We start from the raw sequence: 16,541 nt of genomic DNA, 5'->3' as shown, positions 1-16,541 counted from the left end.
TTGTGTAACATTGTGTAAAGCTTGTTTCTGAGTTCATCACAACGTTAGCGGGAAAGACTTTAATAAACGTGGTGGTTTTAGGCGGAGTCGGCTGCTCTTCACTGCTCCTTCTTCTTCTTTTTCTCCCTCAAACGTTGACGCGGCGTCCTGGCGTTCTGCTCTAACTGTGAGTAGTATGTTGTGTTGTCGGATGTGTTGGATGTGTTGGTTTCAAACGGTCATTAAAGGAGGATAAAGTAATCAGGTCTTTGTTGTCAGACATTAAAAGCTCTTTTATTGCTATGTGCAGCTCTTCATTTGTGGATTCCTCCTAAAGGACAGGGTTGATGTTTGAGGAAACTTCAGGAACAGGTTGGATGGAGGTTGAATGAGGCACTGAAAACACTCAGATTCATGTCTTTAGATTCAATGAGTGAAGTCGTGAAGATACTTTTTCTACTGTTAACTTTAATTTAATCTCACTTTTGATTTAAATTCAGTCTCGTTTTAGTCTAATTTTAGTCAATTAAAAAATAGATTTGTTGGACTAAGTTTGACTTATATTTCATAAACTAAAACGACTTAAGATTTAGCCTGTGAGAGCATGTCAGTATTTAGTGTTTGATTTCTTTTAGATAGTTTAGTCTAGCTGGTTTAGCTGGTTCTGGTTATTTTGGTTTGGTTTAGCTGGTTTGGTCTAACTGGTTAAGTTGTAGCTGGTTTGGTTTACTTGGTGTCATGACCTAGCATGGCTTACATGTCAGTTTGTTATTTTTACTAAACCAAAGTCATTTCCTGGTACGTCTTCATTCTGATAATTATTGAATAAGTTGGGCAGCTCTATTTATCTCTAAGCTGTTATCTATTGTTGCTAACAGTGACGTCGTCTTCAAAGGCAAACGGGAGGCTTTGTTCCTGTTGGCGTGACGATGCACACATGTCTGTGTGTGTGTGCGTGCGTGCGTGTAGGTTATTTGTGGACATGTCGGTGGGCGTTGAGTTGAAGCGTGATATTTAAAGTGTTGCTGGGATGTGTTTTCCACTGAGGTTTCCTAAACATTCCCATCTGCTGGACTGGGATCGTCTCAGTTCTCGTTCTACGCTCCAGCTTTAGCTTCTGTGCTAAACTGAGATCAGCTCAGTCACAGACCAGACATGCTAGCTTCATCATTTTTTTAGGAACAGGTATTTATCAGATGTTGCAAAGCTATGTTTGAGTTACAATAAATATATCTTCTTATTAAGGAAGGAACTTGTGATAAACACACGGGGAAATAAATGAATAATCACCGTTAGCAACGTTCTGTAAATAACTGTCAGAGCGACTGACTATGATGTGTTTTTTGGAACTATGACTAAAATATTGATTCTACAAGTGTAGGATTAAACTTTTGTTTTTGGTTGTAACTGGTTTGATGAGGTGGTTTTTGTGTAGCTTGTTTGGTTTATCTAGTTTTGGTTCAGCAGGTTTGGTTTAGCTAGATTGTTTTATCTGCATTGTAGATGGTTTGGTCTAGCTGATTTGGTTTAGCTGATTTGGTTTAGCTGGTTAAGTTTAGCTCTGGTTTGGTCTAGCTGGTTTGGTCTAGCTGGTTTGGTTTAGCTCTGGTTTGGTCTAGCTGGTTTGGTTTAGCTGGTTTGGTTTAGCTCTGGTTTGGTCTAGCTGGTTTGGGTCTAGCTGGTTTGGTCTAGCTGGATTGGGTCTAGCTGGTTTGGTCTAGCTGGTTTGGTCTAGCTGGATTGGGTCTAGCTGGATTGGTCTAGCTGGTTTGGTCTAGCTGGTTTGGTCTAGCTGGTTTGGTCTAGCTGGTTTGGTCTAGCTGGTTTGGGTCTAGCTGGATTGGTCTAGCTGGTTTGGGTCTAGCTGGATTGGTCTAGCTGGATTGGTCTAGCTGGTTTGGTCTAGCTGGTTTGGTCTAGCTGGTTTGGGTCTAGCTGGATTGGTCTAGCTGGATTAGTCTAGCTGGATTGGTCTAGCTGGATTGGTCTAGCTGGATTGGTCTAGCTGGTTTGGTCTAGCTGGTTTGGTCTAGCTGGTTTGGTCTAGCTGGTTTGGTCTAGCTGGTTTGGGTCTAGCTGGATTAGTCTAGCTGGATTGGTCTAGCTGGATTGGTCTAGCTGGTTTGGTCTAGCTGGATTGGTCTAGCTGGTTTTAGAGATTCATGTTCATGCTGTAGTATAAAATCAGAAGTAAATGTTGAACGCCAGGCCGTGTTGGACAAAGTGCGTTGGCTTCCAGCCAATGACAACAAAGCTTTCAAACCTGTGGCTCTGTGTCTCTGTGAGGGACAGTCTGTGTTAACATGCTGGGCCTCAAATTTTTGCTGAGTCAGCACACAGTAACATTAATACAACTAATTGGGAAACAAAAGAAAAGCACAACAATGATATGTTTGTGAACCACTGTAGGGCCCCGACCCACGGCTTGATGACCCCTCTCTTCTCTCTGCAGGTGTATCTCATCAATGTCACGTACTCTGACAACACGTCACACATCGTCTACAGAAGATACAGCAAGTTCTTTGACCTGCAGGTAATTATCCTGTCCTTTAGATCTGGGATTCTCAACCTTTGGGGCAGGACCCCATTCAGGGGTCACAAAACACTAGGAGGGGTTACTAGATGCCTTCAAGAAACTAATACCATTTTCTAAACAATTTGAGACCATTTTTGCTTATTTTTACCATTTTTCTGCAACTACACCAAACTCACCATATTTTAACCTATTTTCATCACTTTTTCTTGCCATATTTTTGCTCCTATTAATGTATTTTTGCTACATTACTGCCATTTCTGACACTTCTACATCACATTTTAATGACTTTTCTACACATTTTTTCCACTTTTAAGTTATTTTCATCACTTATAAACCCTTTCCACCTAATGTTGACCCATTATTGTCACTTTTAACTTCTTTTCTCCATATTTCATGATTATTTTTGTCAATTTAACCACATTCACAATTTGCTAGATTAAACTAATTGTTTTTACTAATTGTTTTTACTAATTATTCCAATAGTGATACTTTGAACCCTTTTTTACCACTTTTTCTGTCTGTTTTTGTACACTCTAATTTGCAACTTTTAACCAATGTCTGTGGTTTTTAAAATCCAGTTTCAACACCTTCATCATTTTGCTGACTTTATGGATGGCCCCAAATGGGCCCCGATGGACAGTGGGGGGCCCCGTTCTCTGGAACTTTTATTTTGGGGGTCACGGGCTGAGAAGGTGGGGGTACCTTTAACAAATGAAAAGCATTAAAAGTCAGGTCTTTATAATGTTTAATTGTGTAGTGTTTGGTGACGTGTGCTGATTGATGTGTTGGTGAAAATCAGGCTTCTGTGTAAAGACATGGACACAATGAGGAGGTGTGTGTGTGTGCGTGCGTGTGTGTGTGTGCGTGCGTGCGTGTCTCCTATTTTTGGCTCTACAGTGTAAACCTCCCTCGTGTTTGTGGCCCCTCCTCCTCTCTGTAAAGTGAAACCACATGTATGTAGCAGCAAAGGTCAGCAGGTCACTGAGCGTAAATAGCCTGAGTGTGGACAGAGAGCGACAGGCACCGCATATCAATGGTACCAGTGTGTGCGGAGCACCGCGCTGCTTCTCAAAGCTCCCATTGATGAGCAGCAAGCGTCTCAGTGACAAACATGGACGCATGTTTACCGCCTGAAGCTCCGCCCTCCGATTAGCTCAGAGATTAGCCTAGCGTGGGTTATCTAGTGACTGGTTTATGATGTGTCGTACCTGTTGGTGTTACAATTCAACTAGTTATCATGTCATCTTGTGACACATTGGACACTCAGACCAGCTGGTGGTGGTGTTCGATTAGTAATCATGTTATTTAGTGACTGTTTTATGACACGTTGAGCATTGGACCAGATGGTGTTTCAATTTGACTAGTAATATTATCTACTGACTGGTTGATGACGCGTTGCATCAGTGGGTGTTACGATTCAACTAGTTTTCATGTCATCTTGTGACACATTGGTCACTCAGACCACCTGTTAACTGTTGTAATTTGATCAGTAATCATGTTATCTAGTGACTGGTTATGACACTTTGAATGAATAGCTTTATTTGTCATTGCACATGTTACAGAGCAATGAGATATCATTTTAGATGAGAAATGGGATCACAACACAAGGAGAGGTGAGGGGAAAAAGGCAGGTTTTGTACTAAATTCTCTATTTGTGAATAAAATAGAAAAACTAGGAAAAAAACCTCTCAGTATACATGCATTAAGCAAAACAAAGAAAACACAGTCACAATAACCATATGGCACGTGGGCAGGTGGTGGTGAGAGGATATCCAGCCGCTGAGTACTGTACCAGTTGGTGTCACAATTTGACTTGTAATCATGTTATCTAGTGACTGGTTTATGATGCACTGTACCAGTGGGTGTTACAGCTTGACTCGTGATCATGTTATTTTGTGACTGGTTTCTTAAACATTGCACACTTGTTGCAGCTGGTGTTATGGGTCAGCTAGTGCACATGGTATCTTGTGATTAATTTGACACATTGAACGTTGTACCAGTTGATGTTACAGTTTGACTTGTGATCATGTTATCTTGTGACTGGTTTATGACACATTGAGCATTGTACCAGTAGATGTTACAGTTGAGCGTTAAAATCTTCTGCAGCCTCTTTCCTGATGATAATTAATAAATAATCAATGGATTGATTGATTGATGCTGTTTCTGCGTCTCAGAACAATGAGAGCTGCAGTAGTTCTTTAGTTTTTCTCTGTGGATGGAGGAGGCAGAGGTGGGGGAGGAGGAGGAGGAGGAGGAGGTGGACTTCCCTTCGTCGGCGTCGCTTTAATGGTCATGTTTGAAGTTGATGGTTCTCACAGAGACCTGGAGCTTCTCTGGTCCAAAATGTTTATCTGCTGCTCAGCTCCAGCTGCTCCTTGCTACCCCGCTAACCCTGACGCAGGGGGAGATAACGCACAAGGCTGCAGCAGAGCTGGGTTCTTAGAAACACTGGCATGGATTCAGGTTACCGTCACATCTGCAAACTATAGGACTCACTGAGCTATTGCTAATGCAAGCTAATGTTAATTCTAATGCTAATGCTAAGCTAATGCAGTGCACCTGCATCCTCACTGGCATTTTAATTCAGGAAATGCAAATATTGTAGTTATAATTGACTTTCTGAGGACAAAAAAATAATTATTTATTTGTAATTAGAAAAAATGCTGGCAACTGTAATTGTAATTTGATTGTAATTGAACATGGGTAATTGAAAATGTAAATGTAATTGAGCCCCAACCCTGGCTTCATTCACTGCAGCTGGTTTAGTTTCTCAGACACAGTCAGTGTGTAGGACGGGTCGGGAACGTGGTCGTGTTATAAATGTCCTGATGATTTATGGCTGTTGTGTTATGACTGTTTATGGCTCCTTTAACCCGGATCCTGTGAGTCCTGAGTGTGTTCATGCAGTGTGTGTTTTTATGAAGGTAGATATGTTTCAAAATGGCAGAGCTTGTAGAATGGGATGTGAGCTTGTGTATAAAAAATCCACAAACGTGAAATTAATTTTATGTCACAAATGATGGGAAAAAGTTGAACCTGTAGTGAATATATATACTGTATATATATATATATATATATATATATATTGAATATTTTCTTTGGGTTTAACTTTTAACTCTACAGGTTCACATTTTTTAATGCAAATTCATAATCCCATTGCATTTATGGCTTTATCAATGTGTACTAACCTCACTAAAATTAATACAATGCAATTGTATAAACTAATAAAGCTGAAACAATTTATTATAGCAACGATTGGAATCACAATTCAGTGACTTAAATTGGAGTCACTAACTTTTTTATCGAAAATATTAATGTGTACAGTGTGAGTGAAATACTGGACAGTACAGGTGAGCTTTCATAGATTCATATTTATTGTGAGGGAATCATCTATAAATTAATTAAGGACACAAACAAACAAGTAGTTTTTGTCCTTTTTTAATATTTGTGTTGTCTTTATGTTTGTTTGTGTTGTTATTTTTGAGTCATTTTGTATATTTTGTGTGTTTTATACTCATTTTGAATAATTTTGTTGTTGCTTTGTGTATTTTTGTGTATTTATGTTATTTTGAGTAATTTTTTGTGTATTTTTATACTCATTTAGAACATTTTTGTTGTTGCTTTGTCTATTTTTTGATTGATTTTCTCAATTTTTGTGTATTTATGTTGTTATTTTGTGTTTTATTAATTGTTTTGTCTTCATAATGGAGTTGTCAGCGGTGCCGTTCACTGAGAGGCCCGGGCCGTGCTCGGCGCTGGTCGTCCTTGAGGTGCTGAGCGGACGCACTGTAACTCAGACAAACGAGGACGCCCGTGGTTACAGGTGGAGGATAAAGACCGTTGGCTTTTATTTATCACCGCGTGTCAGACGGAGGAGGAGGAGGACCTGACGTGAATTACCATCAGGCACTTGCAGGGAGGCCAAGGGCAGGTCCTCTATCCACTGTCGTACGGCGTCGTATCTGTGCCACAAACCTGCATAGAATAATAATAACTATAATATTTATATTAAGTGAGGATGCACGTGTTGGTCCCCGTCGCAGTGGCTGCATGAGGGAATTCAGAACATCCATTCATCCATTTCTCAATTTCAGTTTTTCTGCGTGCTCCTTTTCAGGGTCACTGATGGTGCCTGTTTGCAGCTGTTATTGGGCGTTAGGAAGAGGTGCACCCTGGACAGGGTGTCACTCACACTACCATTCACGCCTACTGGGCAATCTAGAGGCATTAGCCTAGCATTAGCCTAGCATTAGCCTAGCATTAACATTAACCTAACATTAACATTAGCCTAGCAATAACAATAACTCGGCATTAGCATTAACTTAGCATTAACCTTACACTAACATTAGCCTAGGACTAGCATTAGCCTAACATTAATATTAGCCTAGCAATAGTAAAAACCCAGCATTAGACTAGCAATAGCATTAAACTAGCATTAGCATAGCATTTACATTAACCTATCATTACCATTAACCTAGCTTTAACATTAGCTCGCTATAGCAATAACCTACCATTAGCATTAGCCTAGGAATAGCAACAGCCCAGCATTAACATTAGCCTAACAATAGTAATAACCCTGCATTAGTCTAACAATAGAATTAAACTAGCATTAGCTTAGCAATAGCAATGATCTAGCATTACCATTAACCTAGCTTTAGCATTAGCCTAGCAATAACAATGCCCTGCCCTTAGCATCAACTTAGCATTAACCTAGTAATAACATTAGAATAAACATTAACCTAGCAATAGTAATAAACTAGCATTAGCCTAGCAAAAGCAATAACTAGCAATAGTAAAATTCTACCATTAGCCTAGCAATAACGTTAAACCAGCATTGGCACTAGCCTCGCAATAGCAATAACCTAGCATTACCAATAACCTAGCTTTAGGATTAGCCTAGCAGTAGCATTAACCAAGCAATTGCAATAACCTACCATTAACATTAGCCTAGCAACAGTAATAACCTAGCATTAGCATAATAATAGCATTAAACTAGCATTGGCATTACCTAGCAATAGCAATAACCTAGTTATAACATTATCCCAACATTAGCATTAGCATGTGTCCTGCATCCTGACTAATAAATAATAAGTAGATAAATAATAAGGGTCAGTGGTGGTTGGAGCTGCTCGGTGTGTGTGCACGTAGAGCGAGCGGCGACTCACAGTGATTCCACTGAAAACATTTACTCACTTATCTCAGGCTGAGGTTCGAGAGCTGCTCGGGTGGCTCCTATAAATAGTCAGCGTTGGAGCAGACGCGCTGAGGCATGCTGGGACGGGAGAGGCCCACAAACATCTGATACGTGTTCCAGCACATGTCGGATGTCTGAAGGATCCATCACGTGAAAAACGCATGTACAAACATCACATATGTGAGTTCCTGAATGTTTAACATTGAAGATGAAAAATGTTTCCTCCACATCTTTCAAAACTTTTTCTTTTTAATATTTTCTTCTCCAAACATGTTTATCTTTCCTGGAGAAGGAAACTTGGAGAGTCTCTTCTGAGACTGGAACTTTATACAGACACCAGTTTAGCTTAGCATGTAGCGACCAGTCCCACATGTTTGGTTAGCTTAGCATGTAGCGACCAGTCCCACATGTTTGGTTAGCTTTGCATGTAGCGACCAGTCCCACATGTTTGGTTAGCTTAGCATGTAGCGACCAGTGCCACATGTTTGGTTAGCTTTGCATGTAGCGACCAGCCCCACATGTTTGGTTAGCTTAGTATGTAGCGACCAGTCGCACATGTTTAGTTAGCTGAGCATATAGAAACCAGTACCACATGTTTAGTTAGCTTAGCATGTAGTGACCAGTCCCACATGTTTAGTTAGCTTAACATGTAGTGACCAGTCCCACATGTTTAGTTAGCTGAGCATACAGAAACCAGTACCACATGTTTGGTTAGCTTAGCATGTAGCGACCAGTCCCACATGTTTAGTTAACTGAACATATAGAAACCAGTACCACATGTTTGGTTAGCTTAGCATGTAGCAACCAGTCCCACATGTTTGGTTAGCTTAGCATGTAGCGACCAGCCCCACATGTTTGGTTAGCTTAGCATGTAGCGACTAGTCCCACATGTTTAGTTAGCTAAGCATATAGAAACCAGTACCACATGTTTGGTTAGCTTAGCATGTAGTGACCAGTCCCACATGTTTAGTTAGCTGAGCATACAGAAACCAGTACCACATGTTTGGTTAGCTTAGCATGTAGCAACCAGGAACACATGTTTGTTAGCTTAGCATGTAGCGCACCATGAGTATTTGTTTGTGCGTGAGAGACTCTTTTATTTCAGTTTAATCAGCTTAAGCAGGGTATAATTATTCTTTATAAACTGTGTTTATTGATTCATTGATTAATTTATTGACCGATTAATTGATGATGAAAATAATCGTTAGTTGCAGCTCTAATATATATATATCTATATATATATATATCAGTGCCTCCTTAGAACACTCTGTATTCCTTTGTTGTTTCACGTCTAATGTAGTGATGATAATTATGAAGTCTAATGTCTGGGTCTTCTCTTCTGTCCACACGTACCGCTCCATGTTTTCTTAGAGAGACGTGGTCATGTGACCACGTACGTCACGTCATGTGACGTGGAATTGTGTAAAGTGTTTCGATTTTGTGACACTTTTAAATATTGAAACGTCTAAAATTCCTCCTCATGAAAGAGAAAAGGCTTTTTAGTGACATCGTTTTCCTCTCCAGGAAAAGCAGTGGATGATAAAACATGATAAATGTGTGTCTCGTCTAGAACTGTTAAATGTGAACCTATTGTGTTATTAATTATGTTGTCCTTATGTTTGTTTATGTTGTTATTTTTGTGTTTTCGGAGTCACATTTTTATGCTAATTTTAAATATCTATGTTGTTGCTTTGTGTATTTTTGGATTGATTTCATGTATTGTTGCACATTTATGTTGTTATTTTGTGCTTTTTGTGTTGTTTCTTTAATTGATTGTGTTCTTATGTTTGTTTATGTTGTTATTTTTGTGTATATTAGTGTATTTTTATACTCATTTTGAATATTTTTGATGTTGTTTTGTGTATTTTTAGATTGATTTTCTGTATTTTTGTTTTTTTATGTTGTTGTTTTTGAGTTTTGTGTTTTTTTTTGTCTCAGGCTTTCTTGACTTCTTCTTGTGTCGATGCAGAGAGCTCCAGTGTTGTGTTGTGTTGTGAGTTTTTGTGTAGCTTCGTTGTGCGTCCCCCGAGAGCAAAGCTTTCCATGAGGCGAGTCTCTGAGTTCAGACGTCCTCCAGCTGTCCGGATCCGCCCGCCGCAGTGCCAGAGCTATAGTTAGACACACAACTGTGTGGGGACACGTCCCAGCTACACAACTGTCCCCACAACACACACACATTGGACTTTTGAAACCCAACACTGGCCCTGACAGGGAGGGGGAAACACACGGGTGTGATCATTAACTGGATGTTTGCTTTGCACACACACACACACACACGCACACACGCAGCGGTGAACTCTCGTAGTCTGACCATGATGAGAAAAGATCACACGGTGAGCTCATCACGTTGATCATGAGTTGTTCCAGTGTGTGTGTGTGTGTGTGCGCCCTGAGGTGCACCCTCGCCATCACATGGTCACAGACAGGAAGTGAGACATCAACCGTTTTAACAGCGTGGCTCGTTGTTTAGCAGTTCTATTCCCTGACTGTGACCTGAAGGCGTCTGGTTACCCCCCCCTCATAGTGAAGCCCACTAACGGAGTTATATCAGGATATATATACAGTATCCAGCTTCATAGTACAGGCCCTGTGTGTATTTTCATTATTATTTTGTAAGTCGTTTGGTGGCCGTTTTGTGTTTTTGTTGTAATTTTGTATATAATTGTTCACAATGTGTAGTTTAAACTGGCAAATAACGGGCCTGACAAATGGTGAATGTGGTTAAATTGGCAAAATAATCATGAAATATGGTGAAAAGAGGTTAAAAGTGACAATAATGTGTCAACATATGTGACATTAGGTGTAAAAGTGGTGGAAAAGGTTTATAAGTGCTGAACATGTCTGGAAAGTGGAAAAATGTGTAGAAAAGTCATTAAAGTGTGATGTAGAAGTGTCAGAAATGGGAGAAATGTAGCAAAAATACATTAAAAGGAGCAAAAATATGACAAGAAAACATAATGAAAATAGGTTAAAATATGGTGAGTTTTGTGAAGTTACAGAAAAAGGGTAAAAATAATAAAAAAAATGTGCTCAAATTGTTAAAAAATATTACTTTTTTTTTTTTTTTTTTTTTAAATATTCTTAGTTTCTTGAAGGCATCTGGCGACCCCAAATGGGGTCCTGACCCCAAGGTTGAGAACCCCTGCTTTCCATGATGTGTGATTAAGAATGGCTGCCATCATGTAATATAAGCATGAGCGTGCAAATATTGTAGAGTTTCATTGAATGTATATATTGGAATGACTGAGACGTCTACAACTGGATTCGTTGGTCATTTATTCAATGATGTCATTGTTACTTTCTGCCACGGGCCGAGTTGGACGCTCCAATGGGCCAGATTTGGGCCCCAGACCTTGGTTTAATCTGCCTCCATGTCAGTTACAGTTTTTAGACAACCTTTTATGAAACGGCTCTGTGTGTTATGATTTATGATTTAAGATGCACACACAGAACTTTAGTAACTTCATCACGTCCAGATCAGACAGACTTTGTTTTTCTCACTCTAAGGTTCGTCTCTGAGTCTGAAACCAGGACTGGAGTCGTACGTTTGCTCCCGTGAGGCAGAAACTAATCCCAAAGCTGTGAATCACACTGTAACATAAAAGACGCCAGTGGTCCGTTCGCCGCTCGCCCTCCTCCAATCACAGTTCCTTCTCACTGGTTACCATGGAGACAGAGAAGTCTGAGCGTGGAGACGCGCTCCGGCTCTTAATTTGGTTTCCTTCGTCAGGAAACGCCACCGGCGCTCCTGATTGGTGTGATCCTGTTCATGTGTGTGTGTGTGTGTGTGTGACACACCTGCCTGTGACAATAAACACTACACACATTAGGACAAGATGATAGACAACAACAAAACCCCTGGACCACAATGGAAGTACACAAAATGATTAAAACACACAAACAAAGCAAAAACCAAATCACTCCAAAACACAAAACAACAAAGTTAACACACAAAACGACTACATAAATACACAAAACGACAAAAAAAAAAAATCACTTCTAAAATCTCAAACAACAATGAAAAAACACAAAACAACAAATAAAATTAAAAAAAATTTATGCAAACAATGTTCTACTGCCATTGTGTGACACAATGTGACACATTTTTTTAAAATACACAAAACGAGATCAAAACAATTCCAAAAACGCAAAACAACAAATAAAATACATAAAAACGACTACATAAATACTCAAAATGCAGCCAAAACAGACCTAACAACAGCATAAATACACACAGTGGTCATAGAAATACATGAAAGACAATTAAACAACCAAATAAATCACACAAAATGACTCAGCAAATAATTAGATGAAGACGGGAAATGTGTTGTTAGCTTAGCTTTGCGGTGCAGTGTTGTGTGTGTGTGTGTGTGTGTGAATCTAACAGCTCGTCTATGTCTCACACACAGATGCAGATCCTAGATAAGTTCCCTATGGAGGGAGGACAGAAGGACCCCAAGAAGAGGATCATCCCCTTCCTCCCAGGTACATGAATAATGTAGAGAATGCACTCAGTGCACATCAATACAAGCTCTGTGTGTGTGTGCGTGTGCGTGTGCGTGTGCGTGTGCGTGTGTGTGTCTGATGTGTTTGTTCGTTTGCTGCACTTTCTATAAACCAGTGATGGTTGGTTATTATAGTATATATTCATCTTAAAGATGGAAATCCTTGTTTCATTCAGAAATAAAACGGGTTCAAAAATGGTGGAAAATATGGTGAAATGGGATTTTAAAAAGCACAGAAATTGGTTAAAAGTTGCAAAGAAAAAGTGGTAAAAAAAAAGGTTCAAAGTGTCAATATTGGAACATTTAGTTTAAACTGGCAAATAATGGGCATGATAAATGGTGAATGTGGTTAAAAATAATCATGAAATATGGTGAAAAGAGGTTAAAAGTGACAATAATGGGTCAACATATGTGACATTAGGTGTAAAAGTGGTAGAAAGGGTTTATAAGTGCTGAACATGTCTGGAAAGTGGAAAAATGTGTAGAAAAGGCATTAAAATGTGATGTAGAAGTGTCAGAAATGGGATAATGTAGCAAAAATATATTAAAAGGAGAAAAATATGACAAGTAAAAGTGATGAAAATAGGTTAAAATGTGGCAAGTTTGGTGTAATTGCAGAAAAATGGTAAAAATAAGCAAAAATTGTTAAAAGATTTCAGAATGAGAATTCTGTGTTTTTCCTCTCACAAAAAAGCTGATTTTAAGTTGATCCTGCAAATTACGACACGTTTCATTATTATTTTTATTTATAGTTCATTCTTTTTATTATTTATTATGATTTAGTGTTTATTTTACGGATACACAATATTGATGAAATGACCAATAATGGCTTCTAATTATCCTCCTCTGAGGCTATTTATGAGATGGGTTTGCGTGCGTGCGTCCTGAAACTTTTTAAAGCAACTTCTTAAAATTCTCAGACTTCGTTGCCATAGTGACAGTGATAGAGCTGGACAGAGTTTTATGATGGTTTCCTCACGTCTGTTTCCTCATTAGTTTTACTTTTTTAAAGCATATTTTATACCTTTAGACCAAACCACAGACAGACTGTCCTCACCCTCACAGAAGAGGTGAGGAGCTCAGAGTAGAGCTGCTGCTCCTCAGCAGGGCTTCATAAACCATGGAGATGTTTTAAAATCCTCATGTCTTCTCTTTTCTTCCCTTCCCTCCAGGAAAGATCCTGTTCCGTAGGAGTCACGTACGAGATGTGGCCATGAAGCGTCTGCGTTTCATCGACGACTACTGCAGGGTAAATAAATGAACTCACTGTACACAATGTTCACGCCATGCAGCGTTTTCACACGCTGTCCATACGGGACACACACACACACACAGCTGGGAGGTTTCTATCTATCAACGCAGCGTTAGAGTGACAAAAACAATGACACACAAAACACACAAAACAACATCAATGTCACATAAAGATGAGAAAGACAACAACAGAAATACACAAAAAATCTCCAGAAACACACATAACGACTCTAAAATACATAAAACCCTCTAAAAATACAAAATTATTCCTAAATCCCAGAAAATGACCACAAAGATACACAAAAAACTCTAAAAACACACAATGGCAACAAAAATTACGACAAAAAAACGCGCCAGATGACACAAATAAAACTACAAAAACACACAAAACAAAATCAAAGTTACATAAATACACATATCTCTACAAAACACACTGAATTACTCCTTAAACCCACAAAACAACAACAAAAATACACAAAACCTCCAAAAACACACACCCAAGGACTCTAAAAATACACAAAATTACTTCATAAATTCCCACAGCACACAACAACAAAAATACACCAAAAAAAAAAATTCTCCACAAACACACAAAATTACTCCTAAAACCCACAATAAGACAACAAAAATACACGTGAAGTCTATAAACATATGCAATGACTCAAAATTAGGGATGTAACGATTCACTCAACTCCCCCGATACGATTCGATTCACGATACTGGGTTCACGATACGATTCTCTCACGATTTATTTTACAAAATGGGACTGTAGACAAATGATGATATAATTTAAATATTCCTTTATTTTTTTCGGAAAAAAAAACTAGAAAATACTTTACTATTTTCCTTTTATTTTTCATTGTCAAAAGAATCCCTTGATAAACTATTCAAAACAATGCAATTTAACTAAAAAGAAATCTTGAATGAAATAAATAAAGGAATAATACAAATGAAGAAGAAGCCTATTAATTTGAATTCTGTTTCTATAGTAAACAATGCAAAACTGCATAATAGTTATTTTTAAAAGTGCACCTGAAAATGTATTTTGTGCCTTAACAATTGGACTTAAAAAAAAAAACAGTAATTTCACTGTATTTACGTCAGATATTTGTTTGGACCAGCAGAGGGCGCTGGTAACCCAGTGGTCGGTTGAAATGCAGATTTTCTTGCAGAGAAGAAGAGATGCTATGCTAGTAGACAGAGCTAATAGAAAAACGTGACTTTTACAGATATTCACGTAATACTACACGTATTCTTTCGGTGCTAAATGGGTAAGGACTCATTTATGAACATGTTTAAGAGTAGAAGGCGATTTCGCTCGCCGCCTACGCTTCTGGACAAGAGAAGGATAAATTCAAAGCACCCTCAGCTGTTTAAAAAAAGTAGTGCGATTCAATTTTCAGAGTGTAGATGTGAACCGTGATACCTATGAATCAATTTTTAACTGCCTTACGATTAATCGTTACATCTCTACTCAAAACCACAGATTACTCCGACACCAAAACACACAAAAAACTCTAAAAACACACACTAATGACAACAAAAATAGACAATATGATTTGAAATACACAAAACAACAGAAACACAAAAAAAAAGACTCCAAAAATGCACCAAATGACACAAAACACAAACAATAACATTAAATCTCCACTAAATAAAACAACAGAAACACAGAATGAAGGTGAAATTTTTAGAGTTGTCATATGTGGTTTTGTAGGGATTTCTGTGCATTTCTGTTGTCGTTTAGTGCGATTTTTTGGAGGGTTTTTAGTTGTTGTGTTGTGGGTTTTAGGACAAATTTATTTATTTATTTATTTTTATTTATTCAGTTTATTTCCGACATGGTTACATTCACTTTTTTTTTTTTTACATTTTTTTTTTTTTTTTTTTTTCATGCCGAAAAAGGAGACGAGAGAAGCAGTTTGCTTATCTGGGTCCCGTCCCCTGTTTTACCATCGCAAATTTACATGGGTTTACATGTCTTAAATGACAAATGATGTCGTCGTGTGTGTTTTTTAAAGTTTTTCATTTATTTTTGTGGAAAAACGGTTCAGTGTGAGAAAAGAAGTATGCTGGAATGCACACAGGTGCAAAATTCAAGTACCAACTTAAACATGGTTTTTCCACTAAAGTGTGTGTGTGTGTGTGTGTGTGTGTGTGTGTGTGTGTGTGTGTGTGTGTGTGTGTGTGTGTGTGTGTGTGTGTGTGTGTGTGTGTGTGTGTGTGTGTGTGTGTGTGTGTGTGTGTGTGTGTGTGTGTGTGTGTGTGTGTGTGTGTGTGTGTGTTTTCACTCTGCAGGCGTTGGTTCGACTCCCTCCTCAGATTTCTCAGAGCGAGGAAGTTCTGCGTTTCTTTGAGACCAAAGCTGAGGACGTCCACCCGCCAGTGGAGTGAGTGTTACCTCACACAAAGACACACTCACACACACACCTACACACACACACAAACACACACGTTTTTAATCGTTCTAATTTAAAATTTCAGTTTCTACAAAACTGTGATTGTATCTGATCTGAGGGTCACATGATCAACGTTCATGTGATCATTAGAAAATGATCAATCAGAGCTTTAATGCAGGAAACAACAAAGACTTTGTGTGTTGTTGTTTTGTCAATTCTCCTGTAATTTTTGTATATTTTTATCATTGTTTTGTGTCATTTTGTTGTAATTCTGTGTTTTATTTACTCATGTTGTTTTTATAGTGGTTTTGTGTATTCCTGTTGATGTTTTGTACCTTTTTTTGGTCTATTTTTGTTCTTTTGAGAGTGTTGAGTGATTGTTGTTGTCATTTTGTGTATTTTCTCTCTTTCTTTGTTTTTGGAACCATTTGGTGTATTTTATTCTGTCATTTTATATGTTTTGTGTGTTTTGAAAATAATAATATTTAATTACATAAATAAGATCTGGATTTGCATTAACAGGTGTTCGTATTAGCGAGAACTTGTAAAAGTCCTAATTGCACGTCCATAAATATTAATAAGTTGCTACTTTCTTCAATTGGGTGCAACTTATACAACAATGCGACTTATTTGTCTTTTTTTTAGGTCAAATGTCGAGTCACAGACTTATTTTTAAT

At 38.4% G+C, this 16,541-nt stretch overlaps 1 protein-coding gene across 11 annotated transcripts in view; it reads left to right on the top strand.

Annotated features, from left to right (window-relative positions):
- Positions 1-16,541, top strand: part of sh3pxd2aa (SH3 and PX domains 2Aa) — a 70,924-nt gene that overhangs the window by 3,019 nt on the left and 51,364 nt on the right. For 9 of the 11 annotated variants that reach the window (XM_028449730.1, XM_028449721.1, XM_028449713.1 and 6 more), the window contains exons 2-5: positions 2,432-2,512; positions 12,119-12,194; positions 13,387-13,463; positions 15,764-15,855. In XM_028449730.1, coding sequence (XP_028305531.1) covers positions 2,432-2,512; positions 12,119-12,194; positions 13,387-13,463; positions 15,764-15,855 — 326 coding nt within the window. Of the gene's footprint in view, positions 1-1,077; positions 1,165-2,431; positions 2,513-7,762; positions 7,890-12,118; positions 12,195-13,386; positions 13,464-15,763; positions 15,856-16,541 lie in introns of those variants that run through there. The other 2 variants (XM_028449772.1, XM_028449781.1) reach the window with 2 other exon arrangements.

Source organism: Gouania willdenowi, chromosome 1 (assembly GCF_900634775.1).
Source record: "Gouania willdenowi chromosome 1, fGouWil2.1, whole genome shotgun sequence".
Lineage (NCBI taxonomy): Eukaryota > Metazoa > Chordata > Actinopteri > Blenniiformes > Gobiesocidae > Gouania > Gouania willdenowi.
The sequence above is the reverse complement of the archived record's forward strand: the minus strand, read 5'-3'. Positions and strand labels throughout refer to the sequence as shown.